Here is a 27,122-nt window from a genome sequence, read left to right as displayed (position 1 = left end):
TATTTTGGGTTAGAAGGAGATTGAGTGTTGATATTAGATTATCATGTATCAAATTGAAATGCACTTCTGTCTTTTTGGGCTGGCCAGTGATTTGGGAGGAGATTCTGGGTCAGAAGAACCTATCAGAGCTGCTGCTCAGGGACTGTGATAGTGGTGGATGCAGTGCACCCGGCTGGAAGCAGAACAGCAGAGATGAGTTTGGGTTGGCATTACTCCCTCTACCTCTGCCTTGGAGGCGTTTTGGTGGGGCGAGAAGGGAGAGCAGGGGCTGTGGTGGTATCGCCTCTTCTGGCATGTGTGCAGCATCAAGGGAGGCTGATGGCAACAGAGGGACCCTCGGAGCACACACCAGCCAGCTCCTAACAAAAAAATACTGATTGCTCATAGTGCCGTGTCCAAGGAAAGCCTTGAGGAATGGTTTTTGTCAGAATAAAAGGCACAGGAAGGCTCTGTTTCAGGTTAGCCTTCGCAGTACTGAGTACTGGCGCTGGCTTCCAGGCGGTGCCGCAGCCCATCGGGGTGGGAGCAGGCGGGAGGCGCTCCGGGGATGGAGCATCCCGGCAGGCGCTCGGCGGGGATGGCGCGCATCGGGGCGAGCCCGCGACCCGCCCGCTGGGCCGGGGTTCCCGAACGCGTTTCCGTGCGCAAGGGAACGGCGGGCAAAGGCAGAGATGGCGTTGGTGCGGCCGGTGGGGCCGGAACCCGCTGCCGGTGCTCCCAGAGGTAGATGGTCCGAAACCGGTCTGCCCGAGCCTGGCGCCGAAGGCTTTGTAGGGGCTCGTTCTCTGCGTGACGGCGCCGTCCGGCGAGGAAACGAGGGCCCGGGGCATCCCGCAACTTTTCCCCGCGGCCGGCGGCGCCCGCGGCTCCGGCTCCCGCTCCCGCCCCGCTGCGCGCCCGCGGAGGCGCGGACCGTCCGCCAGGGGGCGCGCGCCGGCCGCCCCTGGGAGCGCGCAGCGGGCGCGGAGCGGTGCGCGGGTCTCCGCGGGCGCGCGGCCCCCGCCCGCCGCCGCTGCCAGTGATGTCATGGGGCGGCGGCGGCCGCGGCGGCGGCGGCGGCGGCGGCGGCGGCGGCGGCGGCGGGGGGGGGGGGGCGGGGAGGAGGCGGCACTGCAGCTGCATGTGTCTGTAGCGGCGGGGCCGGGGCGTCGTCATCTGCATTCACATGGGGGCGGCGCCGCCGGCCTCCGCCTGAAGCCCCCGCCGGGGGAGACACAAAACCCACGCGAGGCGCGGGGCGCCGCGACCCCCGCCCGCCGCCGCCATCGCCATGAATTCGGCGGAGCAGACCGTTACGTGGCTGATCGCCCTGGGCGTGCTGGAGTCGCCCAAAAAGACCATCTCCGACCCCGAGGGCTTCCTTCAGTCCTCCCTGAAGGACGGCGTGGTGCTGTGCCGCCTGCTCGACCGCCTGCTCCCGGGCACCATAGACAAAGTAAGTGCCCGGCGGCCCCCGCCCCGCCGCCCTTTGTGCGGCCGGGCCCGCCGCCCCCGGCCCCGCCCGCGCCGCCCCCCGCGCCGGAGGGGGGACCCCGGGCCCGGGGAGGGCGGCGGGGGGCGCCGGGGGCGGAGCGGGGCCGGTCCCCCTCGAGGCCGGGGAGAGCGGGGAGCGGCGGCCGGGCTGGAGGGGCTTCCCCCTGAGGGGCCACTGTTGTGCGAGTGCTGGACAAACGCTCCGCTCGCCAAAGCGGAGTCCTGGCTGTGCACGGGAGACGCGCTCATTTTGGGGGTGCGCTGTGGACCCTTCCTTGCATGCCACGAGCCGGCTGCAAAGTTATCTACGCAACTGCTGGAACAGCCGGTGCCTCACCTCGCTGGGAAGGTGATTCAGCTCACCCCTTGCAGCCTCTGAAGGACATTTTAGCGTTTGATGCTTAGTTTTCTTGAAGGCTGTTTTAGCGTTGTTTGGGTCCTTTTACTGTTCGGTAGCCTGTGGAAAAAAATCTCATCGTTTTTTGGGGGGGCTGACAAAACGGGTTACAGCCCTAGTTTGCGTTGTGTTTGAAGAAAATGTACTCTGTCAGGTAACTTTTATGTGTTCTGTGTACGTACGTAATTCCTGTCGTAGCTCAGCCCGAGGGAGAAGGGTTTGGTTGTGCCTCCAAACTTGGGACAGTTCCGTTGTCTCACCTGACGTTCAATAACGTAGTGCACACAGGAGATCCACGTATCGGCAAAAAACTTTCCTCGTGTGTCAGTCTAAGGTAGTGAAGAGAAGATTGATGAAGGTCATCTGCTATGATGATGGGATGACTCCTTGCTTGAAAAAAAACCCGTATTTTTCACCTTTTGCAGCTGGCAGAGCACTCCACTCGTTGGAGCCTGCTGACAGTGGGCTTTTGTTATCTTTTGTGGCTCTCTTTCAAGTAGTTCTCAGACCCACAAAGTTGTAACCAGTGCCTTGAGCTCAGCCGGACACTGGGCTGGACTGTCCCCCTTGGTTCTTCAGTTTGCCACTCACTGGGGTTGTTACTGTTTTGTGTTGTGCTTTAGCGTGGAGGTCTTGGCTCTGGACTGGAGTCCCATTCTGCAGATGTAGTAGATCATTCCTGCCTCTCAAATCCGCAGGTACATTGGGAGGTTGTGTGGGGATATGGAAACCTCACAGGAGCCCGCAGTGCTCTTGGCGGGCGATGGAAGGGCTGAGAGGGGGGAACAGGGTGTCAGTGGCTGTGTGGGTAACTCAGGGATCACTGTGGTGGCCTTGGGGCTAGCTGGGACAGCTGAAACCCCTGCCACTGCTGCTGCCAGCTTTCCCCACCACCATTTCCCCCTAAGTGGCTGTTCAGGCAGCTGAAGAGGATGTCGCTGCTCCCAAGGGACTGTAGTTTTGTGGAGGTGGTACATGAGGTGCAAACTGCTGTCCAGTGCGCTGGGCTGCGGAGTGGGGCTGCAGAGCAGGTAAATGTCCTGTTCTGCCGTCCGGGGTGACACGTGTGACATGTAGCTGGGGGTAAGTGGGGGCTCCTCCGCCCAACTATCCACTGGCTCTGACAGGCTCCGCCCGTGCCTCCCTGTCCCCAGGCTCTTTTGCCTGGTGGCACCAAGCCCGAGGAGGGTTTTGGCAGCCTTTCCCACGCTGCTGCTCCAGGCACGCTCCCTGAGCACCTCTTGGGCTTTGGGTTCTGAGCTTTAGGGCAGGAAAGGTCTTTCCCCTTTGTGTAGATGTCAAGCCTAGTAAAAAGGGGTCCTGCACTCAATCTGGGAAAGAGGCTCTACCAAAAACCAAAATAAACAAAAGAGCATAACAGAAATAAGTGTTAAAAGAGTGTTTCCCAACTTAGTGTGCTTCTCTGTTACAGTACAGTTTGGGACAGCTCGGTTATTGAATGAAGGGCTCTCTTTTCATCTCAGAGGAGCAAACACCCCTCATTCTCAGGCAGGGGTCCCTTCACAGCACCCATATGCAGAGGAGGGTTGGCAGAGGCTCACAGCTGCCCACAGCCAGCAAGGACACCAGCCTGGGTGTGAGGAGCTGTCAGTGGGACTCACGGTGCAGCAGTGTGGGTTTTGCAGCGGGGCTGGGATGGCAGCAGGGCTGGGATGGCAGCGGGGCTGGAATGGCAGCAGTGGGGTTTGCAGCGGGGCTGGGATGGCAGCAGTGTGGGGTTTGCAGCGGGGCTGGGATGGCAGCAGTGTGGGGTTTGCAGTGGGCTGGGATGGCAGCAGTGTGGGGTTTGCAGTGGGCTGGGATGGCAGCAGTGTGGGGTTTGCAGCGGGTCTGGAATGGCAGCGGGTCTGGGATGGCAGCAGGCTGGGATGGCAGCGGGGCAGGAGGAACGCTGGCACCTCGCAGCCACCCAGCCCCGAGCTCGCCCCGCATCCTGCAGGGCGCTGGGACAGGGGGCTGCCCTGGACATCCCTGCTGGCCCTGGATGTCCATCCCTGTTAGTTGTAAGTCTGGGGAGAAATAGCGCTTTAAAAATTTTTTTAGGGGTATCTTTGGTTTTGTGAGGGTAACTCTTCTTATTTTCATGGGACATTCACAAAGCACTTTCTAATTCATAGACGTCTCTCAAACTCATTTTCCCATCTAACTTTGTAAATATTCTTTTTCTGTAGACTCAGAAGTTATAGTCCATACCTCTTTCATGTTCTCATCTATGTTATGTCTGAGCAGTTTCCGTGTTACTTTATTCTCTTTCTTTGTTTGTTGGTAAACAGATATAAAATTTACATCCTGTACTGCGCCATGGTATTTTTTCCAAGTCTTTTTGGCCACTACTTTTTGTTACTTTTTTATACTGAGTGCATTTAAAATGTGAGCCTTTTTATTCTTTATTTGCCCTGAAAGTCTCTAGTTTAAACTGGACATTTTTGAAGTTTAAAAGATACAAGGATGTCCCACAGATGTAGACTGGTCCAGTCCTTAAAATAATTTGAGATCATAACTTTCTATAAATATCTGACATCAGCAGACACTTTGAAGACTTACAGAGCTCATTTTTCTGTAAATACAAAATAGTAACTAAAACCAAAGAGAACATTTAAAAAAAATTACAAAATATAAATATGAAGGAATGTTTATGAGCTTGGGGTTCTTTTAAAGATGTTTTCTAGAAAATGTTATAAATGTATTTCTTTCTTTCAAAAACAGATTAGAAAGAGGATTCAATATATGCAGGAATGTAGTAATACATTATTTGGCATTTTGTGCTTTTTAAAACCTCTGGGTACCCTGAGAGTAATTAGCAGGAGATTTTTAATAAATAAAGATTGTGCAACCATAAAAGGAATCAAGCACTTGAAGGTCAAAGAACAGAATTTTCATAAGTCGATAAAACAAATTAGTGGGTTTCAAGGCTGGTTAGTATATTCTTTCTTTAGATTGCCGTGTATTTGTATGCCAGCATTGCACAGAGCAACCTACAAAGCTTCTTGCCAGGAAGTTTTGGCTGAATTTGTTTACACTGCAATCATATTCTATCTTGAACAGGAAAGGACAGATATTAAATTGACTAGATTTCTCTAAGTCAGTATGAAAATACCTTGAACAGCAATGTTGTTACAGACTGTTCCTTTTTTTGGGCTCCCATTTAATGTCATAATCATCCCTTTGCACTTTGAAAGAGACCATGACAGGGTAAAACAAAATAGTTGGGTTAGGCAATGTGATGGTACTGCACAATAACCTTGTCCTGAACGCAGGAAATGAACAAAAGTGAGGGCAATTATTAAAAAGAAACAATGCAAAATCAACAAAACCAGGAAGAGCTTCCCCCACCCTGTCCAAACCCAGCTGTCTTCGTTTTTTAAAGCGTGGAGATCTATGCTGAGACATGGTTAGTTGATTTGCTCCAAAAGATAGGGAATTGCTGAATTTAAGTAATTTGAATAAAAAAGCCATAATTTCAAGTTAGAGGGTTTCAGCCTTGTGTGGTAAAACTGAATTACTTTGATGGCAGGGAAGGGATCCCCGTGGAAGCGTTGCAGTGCAGTTGTCTGCCGCTTAGATGCTTTTCCTCTCAGAGATCATTTTCCAAACAGATTCCTCCATCGCAGACCAGTTTGACCCACTTTCATCGTTGTAAACAGAGATCAGAACTGGAGCGGGAATTTTCCTTGTCATATGAGGCTTCGCGCTCCATTAAGTTTTGTTTGTACTTTTTATTTTTGGTCAGCTGTTCGACAGAGAGCGTCGTTTTGAGGACGGCTCTGTTCTTTTTTTTGGGGAGAACGCAGAAGGCGCATCGGGCAATGCGATGCCGCGGCCATTTGACAGCCCGCGGTGCCCCCGCTCGGCCCGGGCTGCTGGAGGGCTCGGCCGCGGCTGGTTCGGGGCACGGAGCGAGCGGGGTGTGCGGCTGGAGCCCCTGTGTCCGATGGAGCATCCCCAGGCGGTGCAGCGAGCATGGGATTGAGCAGGGCAGGAGCTGCTCTGCTGCGCGGGGGAGGCTGAGCCCACACAGCCGCTTCCTCCGGCTGCTCCCGCCGCGCCGAGGTGGGAGACGGGCGGCACGGCCCCGGCAAAACACACACAGCCCTCCCTCCTGCTGGATGAGACCTGCTGCATGGCCGAAAGGAAACGGCATCCCCATTCCCTGTGGGGGATTGGGTACCGGCGTTGACATTAATTTGGTTATTGAGTAGTACCAGAGCTGATGGCAGCAAAGATTAAGATCTTTGTACAAATACATCATACATCTGTATGATTCTCTTTTTAATGAGAGAGGTCTTTGGCTAAATGAGGCATTCTGAATTGTGATTTAGGAATAAATTAACCCTTTGTGATTCACAAGGCAAATTAATTGTTGTGTATGAGCACAAGCACTGAGGGTTTGGGCTGCCACATGTGGCAGCCATGTCACCAGCCTTGTCCCCATGATGAGCATGTGCCCCTAGGCTCAGGCAAAGGGAGATTTATGCTCACTTATCTCTCATTTCACTCATAAATATCAGGGCTAAGTATACTTCTCTCCTGTTGTGACAAGGTGTGACCTGAACATGATATTTCATGTGTTGAACATGATATTTCACGTGTTGAGAAGGAAGAAGAAAGGAAAGGTGTTTTGGACCCAGAGTTAATAACAAGTGACCATTTTTGTAGCCCAGTATATTTGCAAAGGTATATTCGCTGGCTGGGAGCTGAATGTGGAGCCCAGACAGAGCTTGAGAACATCCCAGCAGCAGTGCAGACATTACTCCTAAGGTGGAAATTTCCAGGTGCTATTTGGCCCTGGACAACCAACATTTTGGAAGTTCTTCTGGCAGGATGTTCTCATCCTGAAGCCTTGGTGAGGCTGGGGTTTGGGTCTGCCTGGCTGACCCCAAAGGCTGTTCTGCCTTTGCTCACTGAAATCTGTTGGGAAGGTATTGTGGTGGCTGTGTGCAGCAGCAGCAGCAGGTCATCACAGGACAGGAAGCAAAATCTGCATTTCAGTGTGCATATGCTCCCTTCCTTCAGCAAGAGTCCTCCCAGGGAGATTATTGTGCTTCTGGCAAGAATAATCCGTGCTGGACAGGTGTGCCTGCCATGGCTGCGTGCTCGGGGAACGCTGGTGTGTGTATGAGCACTGCTGCTGCTCCAGGGGGGAAGCACTGCAAGGACGAGAGCCTGGGCAAAAGTTATCCCAAACAAAGTCATTGGAGTGCTTTTTCCCTGAATACATGCTGTTCCCATCAGGGATACTGTGAGTGAGCTTTGTAGGATTCTTTGGTCCTGTTACAGACCTGTCATTGACCGTGCTACTCCTACTGCCTTGTGAGAGCAGGGATTCAGGAATGCTTTGAAGGAGAATGCCCTTGCTTTTCCTGTCTGTGTACTGGCTCTGGAATTCTGGCAACTGGGATATTATCCAAAGAAATATGGTCTGCCTGTGCTCATTGAGGAAGCAGAGGACTTGTATCTATGTGCACTGCTTTTTTCCTTGAAAACCAGATTCTGTCAGTGCACAAAGATCTGGACTGAGTTAAATAAGGGTGTGCCAGATCCTGAGAAGAGGGGGCAATTAAGGAAACTGTTGGCGATTAAATTGTTTTTTGCGAGAAAACATGGAAAAATAATGTAGTTCTGCTGCTCTTACTCTCATTAATGCCTGTTCCACAGTTTTTATATGCTTTCTTTCTATGCCTGTACATGATATGGACAAGGAAAACATTAGCCCTCAGGTGCCCTACTACCCAGGCTATCCTCCAAACGCTGTGTGTGTGGAGAAATGGAAGCACTGTGGGGATGCCACCAGCACGCTCCCCTCTGGTTACACTGCATGCTAGTGGCTGGTGGCACCACACTGTTCAGCTGGAAATGTTTAAGATTGTAATTCCAGCCTTAGAAAACTGGAAAGCCGGGAGTCTGGCTTTAAAGTTGAAATTTGCAGACTAGGTATGTATGTAAGGGCTTTTATACATACACACACATATATATTTATATATATTATATATAGTATGCATATATATTATTAAAATCTGTCTATGAATCACTGAGGGGAATTCAATATACATCTTCCTTAAATGAAAATTTAAATTATTTGTTATTCAGTGGCTGTGATTTGAAGAGCTGTAACTTTAAAACATTTGAAGCATGACAGGGCTTGCAAAAATACTGTGAGCTGGCATCAAGGAAGCAGTGTCTTGCACTTTGGCTGGCTGAGCTTTACTCCCTGATCCTCAGCCAGTGTGACACTTCTGCTCTCTCCCTCACTTTGCTGCCTAGAGCAAAACCATTTTCTCTCCACATCTCTCAGTATGATGTGATTGCAGCCATTACCCACCACCAGAGTTATAGAACCATAGAATGGATTGAGTTGGAAGGGACCTTAAAGGTCATCTAGTTCCAACAGCCCTGCCATGGGACACCTTCCACTGGACCAGGTTGCTCAAAACCCCATCCAGCCTGGCCTTGAACACTTCCAGGGATGGGGCACCCATGACTCATCTGGGCAGCTGTTTCAGTGCCTCAGCACTGTAATTGTGGTGGGGAGTTGAGCAGGGGTGGCCAACTTCACCTGCAGGAGGTTTCCTTGGTGCCACTCCTCATCACGGATCACTGACACCCCGTGGGCAGAGGCCCCTGTCCCCTCTTGGCCAATGAAACACTGCTTGGGTCTAAGTGCATTTAATAGAGGTCTCCATTTTCCTGCTCTGCAGTGAGTGCTATTGGATGATGTTGGCAGCTTGCCCAGAAGAGAATCCATCCCTTCTGTAGGGCTTTGGTAGTCCTATGGAATATTTTCATGGGGTGGGGGGAGGGGGAAAGCAGTAAAAATCATATACCCCCCACTGGTGCAGCTGTGCTGTCAGAGAAGTGGTTTTGTTGGCTTTGTTAATGTCACTGGGGGAAGCGGTACTGTTAGACTGGCAGAGGAATTCCCTCTCTGGCATATGTTACATCCACACTGAGGAGCTTTGCCAGCATATCTAGCAGCAGAGCTCTCCCAGTGTAAACAAACCCTGAGTGATTGGACTCCTGAAGCCTGAGCTTGCGCTGCATCAGAACAGCGATGCTCCACAGCAAACACCGCAGGCTTTACGTGACAAGGGGGGCAAAACCCTTCCCCACCTGCCTTCCTTAACAGTGGAGTCTCTTTGGCTCAGCTCCTGCCAAGCCCACACCTGGAGCTGCACTTCCCCAGGCTTTTTCCACGTGCTGACTTCAGGGAAATACACATCTTCCTGTGGACACTTAACGCTGGCACCCCTGGAGCTCTGCAGCCTGAGGCTGAGGATGCTGCTTGGGATTGGGGTCAGTTGCATGCTAGTTGATTTCCTCTTTTTCTTTGAAATAGCAAGAAAATAAGCAAAACCACAGGAATTAGGAATATTAGTTCTTAGCTTTTAGGAAGGAAGGGAAAGCAGATTACAGCTGCAGCTGCAGCCAGGCTCTCTTATGTGTGTGCATCACATCCTTCAGGAACACTCCTGTGCATGAGTTCTGGTAGGACTCCTGCCTAGCTCAGGCCACAGCAGAGGGGCCTTCAAGGCTCCTAATAGCATTTACAAACACAGCTTGTAAGTTTTATGTGCATGGCATTCTCATTTTCTTAATGCTGTGCCAACCTATGTTTGCTGTCTGAAATATAAAAATTAGATGGAAACTTGAGACAACAAAAGTACCATACAGATTGCCCTGGTGCCCTTAGACTACAGGGTTTGTATCTTAGGGCTGGGTTAAAACCTGCTTCATGGAAGTCAGTTATAGACTTCCACAAAATCACAGAATCAATCATGTTGGAAAAGACCTCTGAGATCACTGAGTCTTTGAGCGAACACCACCTTGTTAAGTCGACCTTGGCACTAAGTACCCCATCCAGTCTTTCCTTAAACACCTCTAGGGAAGGTGACTCCACCACCTCCCTGAGCAGCTCATTCCAATGTTTAACCACCCATTCTGTGAAGAAAAGCCTCCTAGTGTCCAGCCTGAACCTTCCCTGATGCAACTTGAGTCTATGTATGTTGATGGGAATTTAATCAGGGAAGTGGCAAAAGTACTTTACTTCTACTGCAAGGGAAAAAAAGTAATTTTCCTGAATATTGTTTAATTCAGGTACGTATCTGAAAAGATGAACTCAAAACAGCTGAATCAGTTTTATGGAGTCATTTTTGGAGGGCAGATTAATGGGAAAAAGCAGCTCTAATTTTTGCATAAGGTCCCATTTATAAAGGCTGCCACAAGACCTGGCTGCCATTTTAACCAAACTACACATTTCATTTGCAGACTTAGCTGAACTTACATTTTGAGGGCTATCACACTAAAGAACTGAAGCAGCTAAAGCAGAACATTTGTGTGTTTGAATGTAGGTCACTGTTAATGATGGCTAGTCAGGCAGAGGAGCATTTCTGAAAGTGTGCAGAGGAAAAAAATCAGAAGAGCTGGAGGAGTCTTCAGCCAACTAAAGTGCTCCTTGCTTTAGATAGCATAGCCAAGTGGAGGTTGAGGGAGCACAGAGTGGTGGCTGAGGAGTTGATGTGGCCTGTTGGGCAGTAAAGAAGAGGTGGTGGGTTACATTTGTGTGGCTAAATGTGGGATTGCATTTGCTGGTTTGGAAGGTGGTGGTGTGTGGTCTGAGGTGGGAGAGATGGAAAGGTGGAGTACAGGGACTGGTGTGGGGATGTAGGATGTAAAGCAGAGGAGTGTCAGATGTGGGGCTAGTCATGCTGGTGGCTTTGGAGTGAGGTGATGGGATCTAAGAGCTCCTTCTGTGGCTCACCAGTAATGGTGTCCAAGGGCAAGAGGTTTGGGAACCTTTATGCTCTATTGTTAATAAAAAGATGGGCACTAACCACTTTTCTTCCAAAGTCATTTGGAGTTCTTCCAAATGACACTCAAAGCACTCTTGTAAGTCTAGGAGATGACTGGAGCTTGGGACACTAAGTAGATTCCTGCTTTTACCTTCTGCTGTGTCTTGGTGTCTGGGTATCCTTTTCAGCAAATAAGAATTTTAGGGCATATCATAAGGCACTTCCCTTCCTCTTTGTATTGAATGCAGAGTCTAGGTGAGTTGTGGAAAGGTAAAATTTCAGCACATAAAAAAAAATTTAGTGCATGACCTGTAGGAACTTCAGTCTTCTGCTGGATCTAGCTCTCACTATCTATGTGTCTGTCTATCTGACTGCTTGCTGTGCTTTCAGAGCATGGGTTCCCTCAAGCCAAAATACAGGTGTGTAGTCCATGCTGACTGCTGTGCAGGTTATTATTGAAAAGTTTGTGGGTTGCAGGTTTTATAGGGTGGGAAAAGTCAGTGCTAAAGAGCTACAGTACTGCAGAAACTGTATCATGCTAAGGTCTGGGTCTCTGTCATGACACCTGATTTTAAACAGAGCTGCACTTTGTTGAGAATCCTGATCTGTGTTTTTAGTTTAGCTATAGCATCCTGCTAATGTGCCATCAGTAAGATGTGCAGTTCTTTAAGTGATTTGGCGCAAGTGCAGAGTGCTCCTTATTGGAGATGTGGAAGATGCGATCCTTAGAAGTGCAGCTGTGCCTCCTGCTGTCCTGGGAGGAGCAGGGGACTCCCATCTGCAGTCCTGTCAGCCCAGCTGCTCCCTGACTGCGCAGGAAGTGCTGCACCTGCCACTGGTCCCCAGCAGTGGATGCTTCCTCGAGAAGCAGAGGATGTCTTTCTGTGTAGTTGTGTAGCCACTCTTTCTTTTCCATCCCCACAATCCCCAGGGGATTTGTGCCTCACAAATTTGTGCCCCACATTGGCAATTTGTGAGGGTCAGTGGTCTGGGACAGAGCAGGACACCCGAATGCTGAAGGGATGGGCCCTGCTGGGCATGGGTGCAGGTGCAGGCAGGAGGCAGCAGCTGGCAGGGAAGGAACCGGCAGGAGGTGTTGCACAGTTCATCTCCTGCAGCTTCACCACCCAGGCTGGTGTGAGAATGGCCAGGCTTCCTCCTCATGATGCTTTTAATCTCATTTTTGTCCCTGAACACAAACTGTGGCAACAAATCCCAGCCTTTAGTGGTTGTGCAGGAGGTGTTTGCCCCATTGGAAGATGAGTTGCCCTTGACCAGTCAAAGGGGTTGGAAGCAAGGGAAACACAGCTGCTGTGGGACTGAATGTGATCAATAGGAGCCTTTTGTTAGCTTTGCTGCATTGTGCAATTATGGTATTTTTACTGATTAGATTGTGGTAATGCTCTGTGTGTGCAAGGTGCTCTGAAACATGGAGAGAGGACTGTTCTGTGCTGCGAGGGGACTCTGATATTAAAGGGTCCAGGCAGGATGAAAAGGATTTCCCCCTATTTAAGGGCTCAGTCTTTGAACTTCAGGCTCGAGCAGCCATACACCTGAACAGGATGTTTTTAAGTGTCTGCTGAACTTGGCTACTAGTTTGCAGCTAGTTTACATTTTCTGTTGGTTTCTGCTTTCTAGTTACTGAGATAGTCTTCTTACATAGTAAACCCTGTTGTACTTATTATATGTTGTGCTAGATAAATGATTGATTTAACTTGCAGGTAGGAACTGTGTTCTTACTCACTCTACCTAGTAGATTCCAGTTTCTATATAAAGGCCTTGTACACTTCTCATTCTGTGACCCAGTTTGTCAACTTGTTCAGCAGTGAATGCAAGTAAACAGCTGATTTCCCATACATATAGCTGAAGATGTCTCCTACGTTTTACTAATCTCTCATGTTTACTTAAGAATCAAAGAACTGTGGGTTTGCTTGGTTATTTTTTAAATTTATTCATTATTATACACATTCATTGCTTATTTTCTTCATATAATTTCCCTGTCTAAATGAACTAATAGTAGCCTTTTTCATTTTTTCTAAGACCACCCCTGTCATACCTTTTCCTGATGCAGCCTCTCTGCATTGCCCTTTTTTATTCACTTGTTATGTTGATTAAAACCATAGATTTAAACTGATCTAAAGGGGTGTAACATTTAGCTAGGTACCACCTATTTGCATTGCACATTGCTCCCCACCTTTTCTGGACAGTGGGAAATGTACTCTGCTCTTTGATAGCTACAATGCATCACATAAGTGTCCTCATTGAACTAGCTGTGGTTTCTAGCACTGCTCCCCAAGAGATTAAATCTTAATCAGAACCTGTCCCTGAACCACAAAGAAGTGGTTTAAACAGTGGCTGCTCTGCATATTACCTTCCTCTCATCTCTTTGGATTCCACTGTGGCACTCTGGTCCCTAATTAAGAATCTGTCATGCCCCTCTGGAATCCCTGTCTTTTCTAATTACTATTAACCTTTTTTATTTGTATTACTAGAGCACACAGAGGTTCCAGCTGGACATTGAGGGCTCTTTGTACTAAGAGCTGTGGATACATATAAGAAGCAGACAACCCCCATTAATGAACCAGTGGTGTTGGTCTATGATAGGAAAAGGACGAAGCAAATACTGGAGAGGAAAATACATAACCTCTTTATTTCACTGGCTTTGTGTACATGCAACCTACTTTTTATTAAGCTAAGCAATTTGGGAATATGACCCTACTTTTATATGTCCTTTGTCTCGCTACAGATTAGCTGTCTTTCAGGTGGACTAGGACTTACCTGCCTGTGGTCTGCTTGCATGATGTTCTGGTGCATTTTGAATAGTCTGTGAGGCTATAAATGTGATCTGTGTGAGAGGTCATGCTCCTGAGCTTCCTGTAACTATAAAGGATATCATGTACCATATGTGTGATTTTATCACGGGCCTGGCCCACATAACCGCACTGCAATGTTCTGTCACAGGCCTGGTTTTGTTCCTCAGGTTCCTTACTGTTCTTCTCAGCTGGCTGTAGGAGAAGGTTACCAAAATCACATTAAGATTTTCCAGGTAAGGAAAAGGAAAAGGAAATGTTGGGTACAAAAAAGGGACAATGAAGTAGCACGTGTAAAAGGAGATAAACCCCAGTTATTATGCTAATAGTTTAAGATAAAACAGTTATAAATTGTAATTATATCATTGTTGTGTAAATATTAAGAACAAATAGGAGAGAGCATAATAGAAGCATCAACATGGCAAAAATTCCCAGCATCTTATTCTAACAAGGGATGTTGGCATGATAGCTTTAGATTTCTTACTAGAATTAAGAAATAAATTAATAGAGTAATAAAAAAGTGTTTCAAGGAAGAGACATGAAGGTTGTGTTTCCAGGAGGGCTCTCTCACCTCTTGTGTCCTTCAAACTTACTGAATTTATCTTTTGGCCTGTAGTCCTTCCATAGGTCTTCTTTAGGATTCCCTTTATGTTTTAGTGTATCTTTAATTATTCTTAAGCTACAGTGATTTATCATAGTACCAAACAATTTGAGGAGTTTGGAGGGGTGTGTCTATGTGCTCTTTTTTTGAGGAAAGAAAGATTCTTCAACTCATATCCTTACCAAATTCCTTGTATTACAGACTAGTGGCTTTCATTTAAGACTCACCTGAATTTTGTTTAGAAAATGATAGTGACTTGTGTTTTAAATTTCTTTGTGCCAGGCTCACTCTGTCATGCTGTCACATTTTTGTGGTATCAAAAATTACCTCTGTGGTAATAATTCTGTATCAAAAACTACCTCTGTGGGTCAGAGGTATCTTTGTGAGAAGGCACTACCTTGGTTTCAGCTTGACAGAATGTTTGGAGTCAACCTCATGTGAAGTTCCTGGTGCTATGCAGGTGGATTGTGCTGTGAGTTTATGTAACCTTGGCACACACGCGTGTAACAAAACCTCCTGTGAGTGTAAGGCATGATCAAAGGCCGTGACATTGCGTGTTGCAACACCTCTGTTTCAGGCGGCTTGCCAGTGCACTTCTGTGCTGGGCTTTCCCCTTCTGACAGAGCCAGGTGTCCAGTTCGGGCAATGATTTGTTTGCTAAACTACTTGACAGAAATCAATGAATGTATTGTGAAACGACGCTTATGTGCACACAGAATTTAGTCAAGCTGCGGTAAGTTAAGCCACGTCCCTGAAGCTCTTGGGGCAGGCTGCTTTTCCGTGGAAGGGCTACACTTTGCTTTTGGGGTTTGCAGAGGTTGAGCTGAAGGCACCGTGAGTGCGGCTGCAGAGAGTAGACGGCTGCCTTGCCAAAAACTGTCGTAGATTCAGTCACGGTTTTCCTCTATGTGAAGCTGTTTTTCCTCCGGGGTGAGAAGGGGCTGTTTAATAAACCACAGATAAAGGTCGTTAACATCAGACCCTGGAATTGGTAGATTATTAACTCCGGGCGCTGGTATTTTCCGCGGAGGTCTTCGGAGCATTTCTGATATATTTCCCTTTAGCAAACCGATACCCAAGGGCGGACCGGAGCCACAACGAGGGCACCGCCGAGTCCCAGGGGCGGCACCGGCCACCCGCGACGGGCGCGTTGTGCCCCGGGCGCGGCCACTGCCTGTCCCGAGTAGGGGCTGTCCCCGGCTGTCCGCTGGGCCCTCGCCCTGCAGCCAAACCCGCCACGGCACCGAGGTCTGTGCAGCAGCAATTTGAAAAATTCAGGAGCACGGCGCGGCGAGGCCCACAGCCGCTCCCGCCCGCAGCCGGGGCGGGGCGGGGCTGGGCTGGGCTGGGCCGAGCGGGGCCGCGCCTCCCTCATCCCTCCCTTCCTCCCTCCGCCCGCCCCGCCGGGGCAGAGCAACCCGCGACCGCGCCTGGCCGGGGCACCCCTGCCCGCGCTCCTGCCCGCCGCCCCCCGCCCTCGCACGCCATTTCCTGTGCTCCGTGTTTACTTCCCGGTTCACAGCCTCCAGTGGGAGCGATCGGCGCCGCTGCCTGCGGAGGGAGCGGGAGGTGAGGGGAGCGGCGGGTGGCGGACGCCGCTCCGGTGCGGCGTGGCCCCGTCTCCTCCCCGCGCTGAGCCGCCCGCCTCTTGTCTTGCAGGTGTACCCGGAGCCGCGGACGGAGGGCGAGTGCCTGAGCAACATCCGCGAGTTCCTGCGGGGCTGCGGTGCTTCCCTGCGCCTGGAGGTGAGTCGGGGCTGGGGGCGCCCGGCTCGGTCCCGGGGGCGGGGGGTTTCTCGCCCTCCCTTTGTGCCCAGGGACGCGGCTGACAAGATGGTGGCGGCCGCCCCTCCCCTGGCTGCGGGCCCGGGGGGCTGCGGGGAAGTCGGGGCTGCCGGGGCGCTGCCCGATGCGGCGCGGTGGCGGCCGCGCCCCGGCAGGGACCGCGTGGAAGGAACGCTCGGGGAAGGGAAGGGAAGGGGCGCCCGTGGAGGGAAGGGAAGGGCCGCCCGTGGAAGGGCCGCGCCGCTGCTCGGGCCGGGCGCGCCCCGTCCCTGTGTCACTGCAGCCACGAGTGCCGGAGCCGGGATTTGCCTGGCCCCGGGGCGCTTAAAACCGCTGCTGCTCCGTCCGAGTGAGTTCTCGGTACGTATACATTGTGTCCGCTTTATTCGTGGAATCGCTTTGGAAGCGCAGCGGTCGGCTTAGAGAAATTAAGTTGCCTACAACCGAGCGAAATGCTAATTGAAGAAAATGGCAGGTGCTGTTTCTTCTATTTAAATTTGCGTTACATAAAAGCCCTGCAAACTGCCATCTTTTCCGAACGTGTGTTAGCAGGGTTGCAAATTAGGTTCTCGAATATTGCTGGTATATTTAGCTATAGCAAGTACATACTGCTGTCGAGTTTACTTGATGTTGGCGTGTGGGAAGAAACTGATGAGATTAAAAACAGGTTTAAGCTTCTCTGCGTTGGGAAGTGAGAGGTATTGTTATTTCAGTTCTTGGAGACATTCTTTTTGGGTGGAAAAATTGGTTTCTTGTGCTTCTGGACTTAAATTAATGTAGTGTTGCCTTAATTAATTTGCAGGGTCTTATGGTACCTCTGGTCTTGCCTGTGATTTTGCCAGGCAGTAACTGAATGTCATTAAAAAAAGACTCTGATTGCCTTCCTGAGGCCTCTAAACAGTGAAGTATCATTAGTGAAATAAATGATACTTGCAGGACTTGCGCTTTATCTTAGGTTCCCTCATGGATAAAGATGGAAATTAAGACTGCTTTTAGCACTCCTCTTGTGAGTAAGCCCTTACATTTTTACCTTCCTTCCCTTCTCCCCGCCAAATACATAGAAAATCCCTTAGGATTTCTTGGGAGTAAAACCAAATGAAGTTCTGAAATACTCAGAAACCAGGTTTTGGGGTTAACAGTGCATTATGTCAAGCATTCTTTTTGCTTTGAAACAGTTGTCACTCCCATTTGTCTTTTCTAGGGCCACATTGAGCTTTTCATGCTTTGAACATTCATGGGTGTGAGCAGATCCGAACTTCAGGTGGTAGATATTCATGAACTGGGGAGGAGGTACTTCTGATCTCAATGCAGAAATAAATTGAGTGTTGTAAATGTTAAAGAGGGGGGAAATGGCATTAATATAGTCTCCTCCCCTTTGCTAATTTCCTTTATCAGGTCTCCCACAAAGCTTGAAGCCATTGCAATTGTGACAGGCTGGGAATAGTTACAGTGTTACAGTTTTGTCTCTTCTAGTTGCAAAAAGCTTTTGTCAGCTCTTTTCTTTGGGGTGCCGAGAAAATGAAGAAAAATGATTGAAATAAAAGATAATTTTGCTGAGAGCCTGAGTATCTTTGGGAGTAGTCAAATTGTTAACCTGGCCTCAGGGGCTTCTCAGCAAGAGTGCCGGAAACACCTTTCTTAGTGGAGGTAACTGGCAGCAGTGGCTTCCAGCTCAGCATGTTGGAACAGGAATTACTCCCAAGCTACCAGAGAGTTCAGAAGCTGGCAAGAAGGGGCACAAATGCTTGGGCTTGTGGAGCTCTTGTGTGTGTATTTATGGTTTGTACGTTGTCTGTTCCCTGTTGTTTTCTCATTAATTTTTCCAAGCCCCTAACTGTGGCCAAAGATGAGATCAATGGCAACCTGGATTCACCCAGGGAGTAGCTGGCAGGGCCTCCTGGCCATCCGCTGCTCCTGGGCTCTTTCCCCTCCCTCCGTTAACAAGGTGTGAGTCAGCCCTGGAGAATCTGAGCCTTCCTCACCGTGGGAACTGGGGAGATGCCACAGCTCCCTGTGCAGGGTCTGTGTAATGCTTCCTGAGCCTCAGCCGGGGGGTAGGGATTGTGTTGAGCACAGAGTGTGAGGAGCATCTCTGCAACCACTTTAGGGGATATTGTCAGAGAGGGCAGATGAGCTAACAAGGAGTTAGTGGTGAGTACAAATATTTGACAAAGGGTTAGATGTGTATCTGGTATCTTAAATACTAGAAACGTTTGGACAATATGGGTATCAGAGGAAGCTCTAGGATGGTGTGGGGAGATGTGACATTATTCTGTGCACTAATGTAGTACTTTTCCTAATAAGTATTCCACCTTATGTGGAGATTTTTCTGACTTATAAGGGTTGTGCTTGAGCCTTACATTGAATGTGAATTATATGTAGTTAGATCAGATGATTTCTCTGTGTGTGATTTTGTGAGCCTGCTGAAAGCGTGGTAGTGGTTTGGTTAGCCCAAGATCAGCATTGCACAAGCACTTTTTGCTCCCAGATCTGAGCTCATCTTGGAAGCAGTGGTGGTGTGTTTTTATGAAGCCATTTTAGAGCTCCTTGCCTTGCTGGAGCTCTGTAGGTCTCCAGTTTAGGGGACTTTGTTACAGCATGATTGAGAATTTGATAAACTGCTGTGGTTAATGGAAAGCTGCACAGCAGTAGATGGCTTCTTAGAGATGCTTTCATCTGCAGATCCCTTTTTTAGAGGATGTGATAACTTTGGTTGCTTTCCTACATGTAAAATAAAGGGCAGAGATGAGAAAATCTGTTGGTTTGGAAAAGTGCTGGTGTCTAAAAGTTGTTCTTGTTTTCTTCCTCTTGCTTCCCAGTAAGGTTGGGTTGTTAGAAAGATAATAAAACATTCAGAAAGGGTATTTCAAATTCTAATGAGGAGGATTGCTGTTCCTCAGAGGAAACCAATGGCTCCCTTCCCACACCCCCCTGTATTTTTTGATATTTAAGTTTTCCATAGAAAAGAGAATACTTTGGAGCTTGCAGCAATCTTTGTACAGCAAAGCATAATTCCAGAAATAACCAGAGGAATGTGCTGCAAGTATTGGGTTTTAAAAATTATTTTTAACACAGTTTTCTTGTATGCGGATACAAGGAACTGAGACCCATTAATGAAAAAATGTTCCTAAGACCTCCACCAGGGACTGAATTTCCATATTTTTTCCCTTCTGAAAGCCATTAGTGCATCCTTAGAATAATTGTGGTGTTGAGTAGTTTATTCTACTTTGAGCCTTCAGTGCTGTTGCTGAATGTCTGTATAGATGGAGGGGACTGTACAACAGCCACTTGTGTTGTCAGTTCACATCTTACTGTGCACCTTTTCCTTAGGCAAATGGGATATTTGTTAGCTACTGTTCTTGTTATTTTTGCTCTAAAGGCTGTTTTCTCTCCCAGTTTTCTCTTTGGGTGGGAAGACATTTAACTGTACTCCCTTCTGAGGAGCATGACCTGCTTTTCCAAACAGGGTCCTAGATACTTATTGTACCTGAGGGGCTCAGTTCTAGAAGAATGTGGGTGGATATGTATAGGTAAGAAGGAATTCACTGCAGGTATATCTTTCACAGAAATCTTCCAAAGGAGAGAAAAATGAAAAAGTGATGGCTTATTTCTACCTGAGCCCTAGCAAGTTTTGCCATTGTGATTATCTTGTGCCTGTGTCATGTTACTCTAGTTTTGTTTTCTTTCAAAGGAGCTTGAGCTTCCTGAATATAATGCTGTCTTTTCTTGTTCTATGACCAGAGCTGTTTGACAGCTTGCATTTTCCCTGGAGAAATCATGGTATAGTTCAACAGCAGTGAAGTTTGTTGGGGGAGCAGTTGAATGTAGAATAATAAACAAAAATAGGTTAATGGAAAACCATGTTAGTATCTGCTGTTTAAAGGGCAGAATGTTTGACATAGCCTGTGAACAATGCCACAGTCTGTGTGATCAAATTCCATAAGTAGCATCTTGCAGGGGTTTTTTTGCTGGCTTTCATAAAATAAAAGATTAATGCTTGCTTATCTGAATGTTAACAGGTTTCTTAGCTCAAAAATATTTTGTATTTTTGACTTCTTTACTGATGGATGAGATAGCAACTGCTCAATGGAAAAAGGCAAGCCATGGATCTGAGAACCCTTTCTCGACCTGCTTGCCTCTAGGATTCAAGGATGGTCATTTTATTACAGAGGCAGCAATGCCAAGCCGAGGAGTTCACTTCTATAATAAACTAACCAAAGAAGAAATGAAGCAAATCTGGCAGTCTTAGACAGTGTGAGATCCTGTGCTTGTGTATTATAAAATCTCTTGAACAAGAGGGATTTTCCCTTAAGGTTCAGAACACTGCATGCAAATTTGTAAAATAAAATTCATAGCACTCAAGATTTAATCAAGATATACAAATGTCTGTAAATGGCTATAATGGAGCTCCAGCCTTGGGGAAAAGTTTGTGAGGGGTGCCAGTGTCACTCTGTTAGAGCAGGTAATTTAGGGGAGCAAGGGAACCTGTCTGTCTTCTTCCCTCACACCCACACCTAACGCAGCAGTTCATCTGTTGGGTGATGCTTCTTTCCCCTGAGCCTTGACCACTTCTTTAGATCATTATGGCTACAATCCTACTGCCAGTGTGGACTTGGAAAGGTGTTCTGCTGGTTCACTCTCAAAGACTTATTTGTATAAGGAAGGTGTAGAGCTGTGCTGCTAATGTGGATGGACTTGGCTGACATTCACTTGTCGGTGAATTAGGAATAAATAGGTTTCTAGTACTGAAGACCTTCATGCCAGTCTTAGGATGATGATACAGAAATTAAATCATCTACGTATCCTTTCAGCCCTTGTTCAGACTATGATCTTTATTTTGTCAAGAGCAATATTCCTTAGATTTGCTCCTGGGTTTAGTCCAACATAATGTCTTTCTATCCCAGAAGGTGTGCTGCCAAATGCCTTCATGATTCTTAAATGTCATAAACATTTTCCAGAATTTCAATGTTTTAGAGTTACCATTCTTTGCTTATGGACTGCACATTGTGAAGTTTTATTTCGAGGCAGAGATTTTATTGGTATATTTTTCAAAGGGGAAAAATTGTACCTTTTAATTAAGATGTGTCTACTGTATTCCTTCCCCCCAACTCCCACTCTGATTTCTACTTGTTCACTAAACTATTCTGAATATATTTTAGATATCACTTACAGCAAAGTGCTGTGTGTCTCTGCAACTTGTCTTGTATGTACAGATCTCTGACATGTGACTGCTTCTCTCTCTCTCACACCCTTAGTTTCTATCCTTTTTCTCATGTGTAAATGTGTTTTTAAGACAGGGAGATGCTGTTGCTTGACTTATTTACATTATTTTCATAAGCATGGCTTCTTGTGATAGAGAGAATTTTTATGATGGACAGAGTGGCAGGCCTAAGACTGAGACTGTGTTTTGTGTATTTATCAATCCTTTGTTTTCCTATGGAAGAGAAGTCTTTGAATACTACTTTAAGGGTGCCTTTCAGATAGAATGGTGGAAAAACAGTATTTTTTTTTTTTCTGATATTAACCCAGTTCCTCATCTTGTATACCATTTGTGCATAATGTCAGGCTAGCTGAGAGGGTGACACAGAGGCAGGAACATATGGCATTGGGCAGGGAGGAATGGTAGTATCAGAAACTGTTACAGTTTTACTTAGTAAAACCCAGTCTGAAACACAAATGTGCATGGTAGCTTTTCAAATCCTTACATGATTCCCTTTTCACTTAAACCTTCCTGCTCCTTCTGTGAGAATTAATCTTGTGTGAGCTTGTTGCATCAGCAGTAGCATGATATTGTGCTATCACTTGCTGAATAAAGTGTGTCCAGTGGCTTTCATTAAAGAGAAGAATGAAGCTCCTTATTGGGGTACAGGTTCAAAGGCACCTGATACACGATAATTTTAAAAGACTTAGAAGAAAGCTATCAAGTAACAAAAGTGGATACTTAGAAGAAAGCTATCAAGTAACAAAAGTGGATTACAAGGGTGTCTTTGTAATGAATAATGTAACAAATAGTGCTAGTATTTTTTTTAATGTGCTGGTATGTTTGTTTTGTTGTTTTTTTTTTTTTTTTTCTGCTTGAGGTCTATGTTCAGTATTTTCAAGGTAAAAAAATAATTTTAAAATTTTGAATTAGACCATGAATATTTTAATTCCTACCAGTTCTTTTGTATTGCCTGATTTGTGGTACTGTGAACACAAACATGTAAGACAGCGTGCATATAGAGACTGGCACAATGGATCTATCATGGGTGCAGATTTCCTTTCTTTGCTGCATGAAGCAAATTTGAGGGAGAGTCTAACGTGTCAGAATACATCCAAAATGTTTCAGTCGTGTCTTGGTGGTCAGCATGTACAAGGCAAGTTGCAGTAAACATTAAGTAGTCCTCCTAGTTTAGGCTGAGATTGAGTTAATTTTATTCCTAGAAGCTGGTATAGTGCTGAATTTTGGATTTAGAATGAGAATAATGTTAGTAACTCACTGTTTTGTTGTTTCTGAGCAGTGCTTACAGTAAAGCAAGGACTGTTTAGATTTTTGTGCTGTCCTGCCAGGGAGGAGATTGGTGGACAGGAGGTTGGAAGGGGACCCAGCCAGGACAGCTGATCCCAGCTGACCAGAGGGACATCCCACACCGTGTGGTGTCATGCTCAGCACTCAGACTGGGAGGGGGTGGCTGGGGGGTGTCCACCTGCTGTTCCTGACCACTGGCTGGGCCCTGGTCAACAGGTGCTTGTGCATCACATTTTTTCTATGCTCCCTTATCATTGTTATTTTCTCTTCCTTTTCTGCCATATTAAACTGCTTTTGTCATAACCTATGAATTTAACCTTTCTGTCCAATTCTGTCCCCTATCCCATTTGTTGGGGGGTGGGCTGGGGATGAGTGAGTGAATGGCTCAGTGCTGTTCAGCTGCCTGCCCGGCCAAACCACAACACTGGGATAGATCTGTTCAGAGCAGTTTTGCAAATGAGTTGCTCTGTGCTTTGGGAGAGGCTTCTGTGTAACTGCTTCATTTGTGGTGTTTCTTTGCATCTTGAGAATAAAATGAACCTTCATCTAGCAATTAAAATATATTGCACTATTAATAGAGAATGCACAGAAGACTTCAGTGTTATGCTCAAATATAGCAGACTGTTTTCACAAGAGAATTTGATTGCTTCTTTGATAGGAGTTAATCATCTGAGGGAAGGTGTGGTAACTAGGAAAGCTGGGAGAAAAGGGTGGGTAGAGAGAGTTGGAGGGTTTTGAGCAGAACTTCAGAGTCCTTAAGGCTTAAAAAGGGAGAAGAGTGTGCTTCGTGATTTTTAGGCAGTTCTCCTGATGTGTCAGAGGAGTTCTTGCCCTCTGATTTCTTTAGCCCTCTTGTGCCCTCCTTTGTTGTGAAGCACAGTGAGGAGGGGCTCATCTGCTGGTTTTCTGAACGGTGGGAGCTGTGGGAAGGGGGGCCCTTCTGATTAGCCCTGAGCAGGGAGCAAGCAGGGCAGAGGTGGTGGGGATGCCGGGTGTGAAGGCAGCTCTTGGGAGGAGAGCAGGTGAGCTGCTCTGTCCCTCTCAGCAAGGGAGCAGCAGGGACAGTAGGAGATGGCATTGGGACAGTGTGGCACCTGCTGTGCTCAGCAGAGAAGTGCATTTCAGAAGTCAGGTCTTGTTCCTGTCAGGACCTGCCTGCCTTTTTACTTCCCAGAGGATGGCTATGGTCTTGTTAGTTGCTGTTGTGGTTTTTATGAGTGTCTTGTGAGGTTGGACTTAGAAGGTCTCAGACTCCCTCCCTACACATACGCTTTTTCTCTTGAATAGTTTTGAGGAGATTTTTTTAGATGGTAAGCATACTAAAAATAGAAATGTAGATAAATCTTGCACTGTACAACTACAATTGTGTATGCTGATCACAGTTCCATTGTTATTAGGTGTCAGATTATTTCCCAAGCATGTGTGTGACAGAGGACAACAAAAAAGAATACAAAATAGGTTATAGTTGGTGGTATATTGTGTGAAGAAGACTTGGGTACCTGCAGACCTTAATGACATAAAATGTTTTCTTAATGTATGCACTTGGACTAAGAAGGTCCTCAGAGCTGAAGTGCATCCTGCAGTGTGTGAGATAACAGTGCTCAGTCTCTTCAGGAACCTGGAAAACTTTCTCCTCTTGTGACAATGACTGTGTTGCATCATTTTGGCAAGGGAGGAATTCTGGCAGAGCAGTTGCTTTGAACCTTACCTCAGATAAGGACTGTGCAGAAGAGTCCATCCTGGCAAAGCAAGCTGTTGCTTTTATTTGCCGTCATCTCGCCAGAATATTTTGATTTTTCTTTGAACTTAAGAGTTGATATAAATCACTTCAGTTATCTGTAAATTGTGGAGTAGCAAATCTAGGTGTTTTGTGAGTTGCTCTGATTTCTTAAGTGCTTCCAGCTTTGCAACTGTTCCTGACTTCTGCTTGCGTGTAAATATTCTGGCATTTGTGGGAAAGGTGATATGCATTCTGCAGTGGAGAGGAGTTTTCACAGGTTTGATTTTGAAAGATGGTGTTGAGGAGCAGGGAAAAGCACCTTGCTCTAATTAAAAGGAAAAGAAATATTAGAATATGGTGATTTCTCAATTTCCTTAAGGGGAGTTATCTAGGGGAGTTATCTTATTGTGCTCAGCTGAATACCCAAATGGCTCTAGCACTTGCATGTTTCAGCTTGAGCCCTCTATTTCTCTCTAGTTAACTGTGTTTAGATGTTTCATCAGATACTGGGCTGGTCCTGTCAGTATTACTGAGAGCTGCAGTTTGTGTGAAGAGCAGCATGGTTTTTTGACACTTCTAGCTTTTCCCAGGTCTTTTTGTTTTTCGGGAAATACTGAAAAACTCTAGGTCATGGGGAATATTGTAGTGCTGAAAACCTCACGCTGTTTTTACTGAAAAAAAGCTGCCTTGAGCTGTGTGCCTCTTACTCTTCCTCTGGGATGAAGCCAGCAGGATCCAGCTGGTTGGGTAGCCTGGGGGCAGGTGAGGAGGGAGATTCAGCTGTGTGGGAAATGGTGTGGTGTTTTCAGTAGGTGGCAGTCCTTCTCTGAGTCAGTCCAGGGCCAGTGGTGACAGAGAGAGGCAGGCACAGAGGGAATAAGAGGGAGCAAAGTTTTTCTGTCAGTGCCATCTTGTGGGCCAAGTGTAGATACACGAGCCTGAGCACTGGTGCCTTGGAAAGGAGAGGGGTTTTCCTTCTGGTGCAGGGCTTCTGCTCGAGTGTGGTCCGGAGGCGGCTCTGCCCTGCTGGCAGCTTTGCTGGGAGCCTGTGTGTGTCCTTACTTTTGGGGCCAACAGGGAGAGGGCGAAGCATTCTTGGGGTACCCTTTGCTTTCTGCAGCCCTGGGCTGGAGGTTCATGTTTAGCAGATGAAACCCTGATTAGTTCTTTTTTCCCAAACTTCAGCTGAAGTCCTAGGCTTCTTCCAGTTTTTTGACTGTTGTTGGCCACACTTCTTTGAATGGAGTGTTTAGAAACTGTTAAGTAGCAGTTGCTTTTGAGTCCAGTTTACAAATAAAACATTAAATACTGAGCCAAGCTCCTTTGACACAAACCCTCAATGCTGCTTGCTTCAGCAGCCCTATAAAAGGTAGTGGTGCAGTTGCCTTAGGCTGTGAAATGATAAAGGAAAAACTAGAGGTGGGGGAATCCAAAACCAAATGCAATCTATTACTAGCTGATGTAAGGGCATCTTCACAGATCCTCTCCTGCTGGTGCGGAGTGATTTTTTTAATATCTAGATATTAAAATATTCCCATGCTCTCCACTCTTATTTTCTATACCCTACCATGACATGTTTTTCCTGAGGAGGATAGAAGACTTATCAGAGAGAGGCCTAGTGATGTTTAGTGATAATATGGTGATAATGTGCTTAATAATTTTTGCCAGATATATTCTTGTTAAATAACTTGCAGAATTCCTGCCTGATCAAGTCTTCTCCATGTGATGTCCACTCTTGCTTCACAGCAATCCCTAGGCTGTTTTGCATGATGTTTTTAGGAGACTGTTGGCTGGAAGTGTCAGCAAAAGCAGTTCTCCTAGGCAAGTACTGCTGAAAACTGAACCACTGCCCTAGCTTTAATTAAATTATCTCTTGTTTCCTCCCCCTCCCCTCTTCTTTAAGTTCCCCTCTGAAAAATTTCATTAATGGGAACTCTGGATATCTGTTTTCTTGTTGCCCACCTGCCTGGCAGTGACTGAGCATGGCAGAGGAGGGCACACTGCTTTAGATCAATGTGAGCTGCAGTGGAAGCACCCCAGCAAGGTATCAGTCAGTTCCATGTTTTACTTTGCTGACAGAGTTGTGAACTCTGTCAGCAAGTGTGTATTGTCTGTGTACTATTTTTACATAATCTGGATGAGTTTACATTGTGTTTCATGATTATTTCTAAAGAGATTGGAGTAGAAATACATTTTGCTTTGTTTTTAGATGATCTGAGAGATTCCCAGTAAATTGCTCATTGCTTCCCTGCCAATATGTGTATTAGATTTTTCTTCCAGTTGTGACTGACCCTCAGAACTGAATTGGTTGAGTGGTTGGCACAGAGGACTGAGCGGAGAATGGAGGAGTCTGGGATGTCCTCTTTTGTCAGCAAATCAAAAGATAGATATCAAATAAATAGACCGTTACATACTTTTTAACTGGAGCAGCCTATTCTTCAAGTGTTTTGAGGTTCATTCAGTCAGTACAAAGCAAAGAGAGTGGGAGAGGGAGTGGAATTTATCACACCCCCTCCACGTGTTCACTTACTTAATGAATAGAAATGAAGTAAGAAAAAGACAGTTCTGAATTCTTAAGTCTCTTAGCAGAAAGTGCTTGGAAGCACTTGGTTTTAAATCATCAGGCACAAATATTCCTACTTGTTAAATTAACTGGCTTTCTGTTCAAAACACATTGAAATGCCCTTTTTTTTTTGCATGTTCTATAAGTTTATTAGCTTCATAGAGTGTCCTCAGTGTACATTTTAGATAATTACCTTGTTTTGTCTAAAAGCAAGCCTCTGCAGAAATCATGACACAGTTCATCATAGTCTTTGTTGCTAAAGCATTTAAATCATGTATGTTAAAGCATTTAAGTGTGTGGAGATACGGTAATTGCTCACTGTTTTTTCTCTAAAGATTGATGCCAAAGGTTTAGGAAAGTGTTTGAATTACAAACATGGAACAGGATGTAAATCTATACTAATCTAATCATTATTTGAATAGGCCATTTAAATCAATCTACCCTGTGGGCTTGTGAGC

The 27,122-nt window shown here is 46.8% G+C and overlaps 1 protein-coding gene across 2 annotated transcripts in view; it reads left to right on the top strand.

The window, feature by feature from the left end:
- The first annotated feature begins 1,270 nt into the window (after positions 1 to 1,270).
- The window catches only part of ARHGEF7 (Rho guanine nucleotide exchange factor 7), a 116,005-nt gene continuing 90,153 nt past the window's right edge, over positions 1,271 to 27,122 (top strand). For both annotated transcript variants that reach the window (XM_058823082.1, XM_058823074.1), the window contains exons 1-2: positions 1,271 to 1,435; positions 15,748 to 15,834. In XM_058823082.1, coding sequence (XP_058679065.1) covers positions 1,271 to 1,435; positions 15,748 to 15,834 — 252 coding nt within the window. The remainder of the gene's footprint in view (positions 1,436 to 15,747; positions 15,835 to 27,122) is intronic.

This window comes from Ammospiza caudacuta, chromosome 2 (genome assembly GCF_027887145.1).
Source record: "Ammospiza caudacuta isolate bAmmCau1 chromosome 2, bAmmCau1.pri, whole genome shotgun sequence".
Classification (NCBI taxonomy): Eukaryota; Metazoa; Chordata; class Aves; order Passeriformes; family Passerellidae; genus Ammospiza; species Ammospiza caudacuta.
The sequence above is the reverse complement of the archived record's forward strand: the minus strand, read 5'-3'. Positions and strand labels throughout refer to the sequence as shown.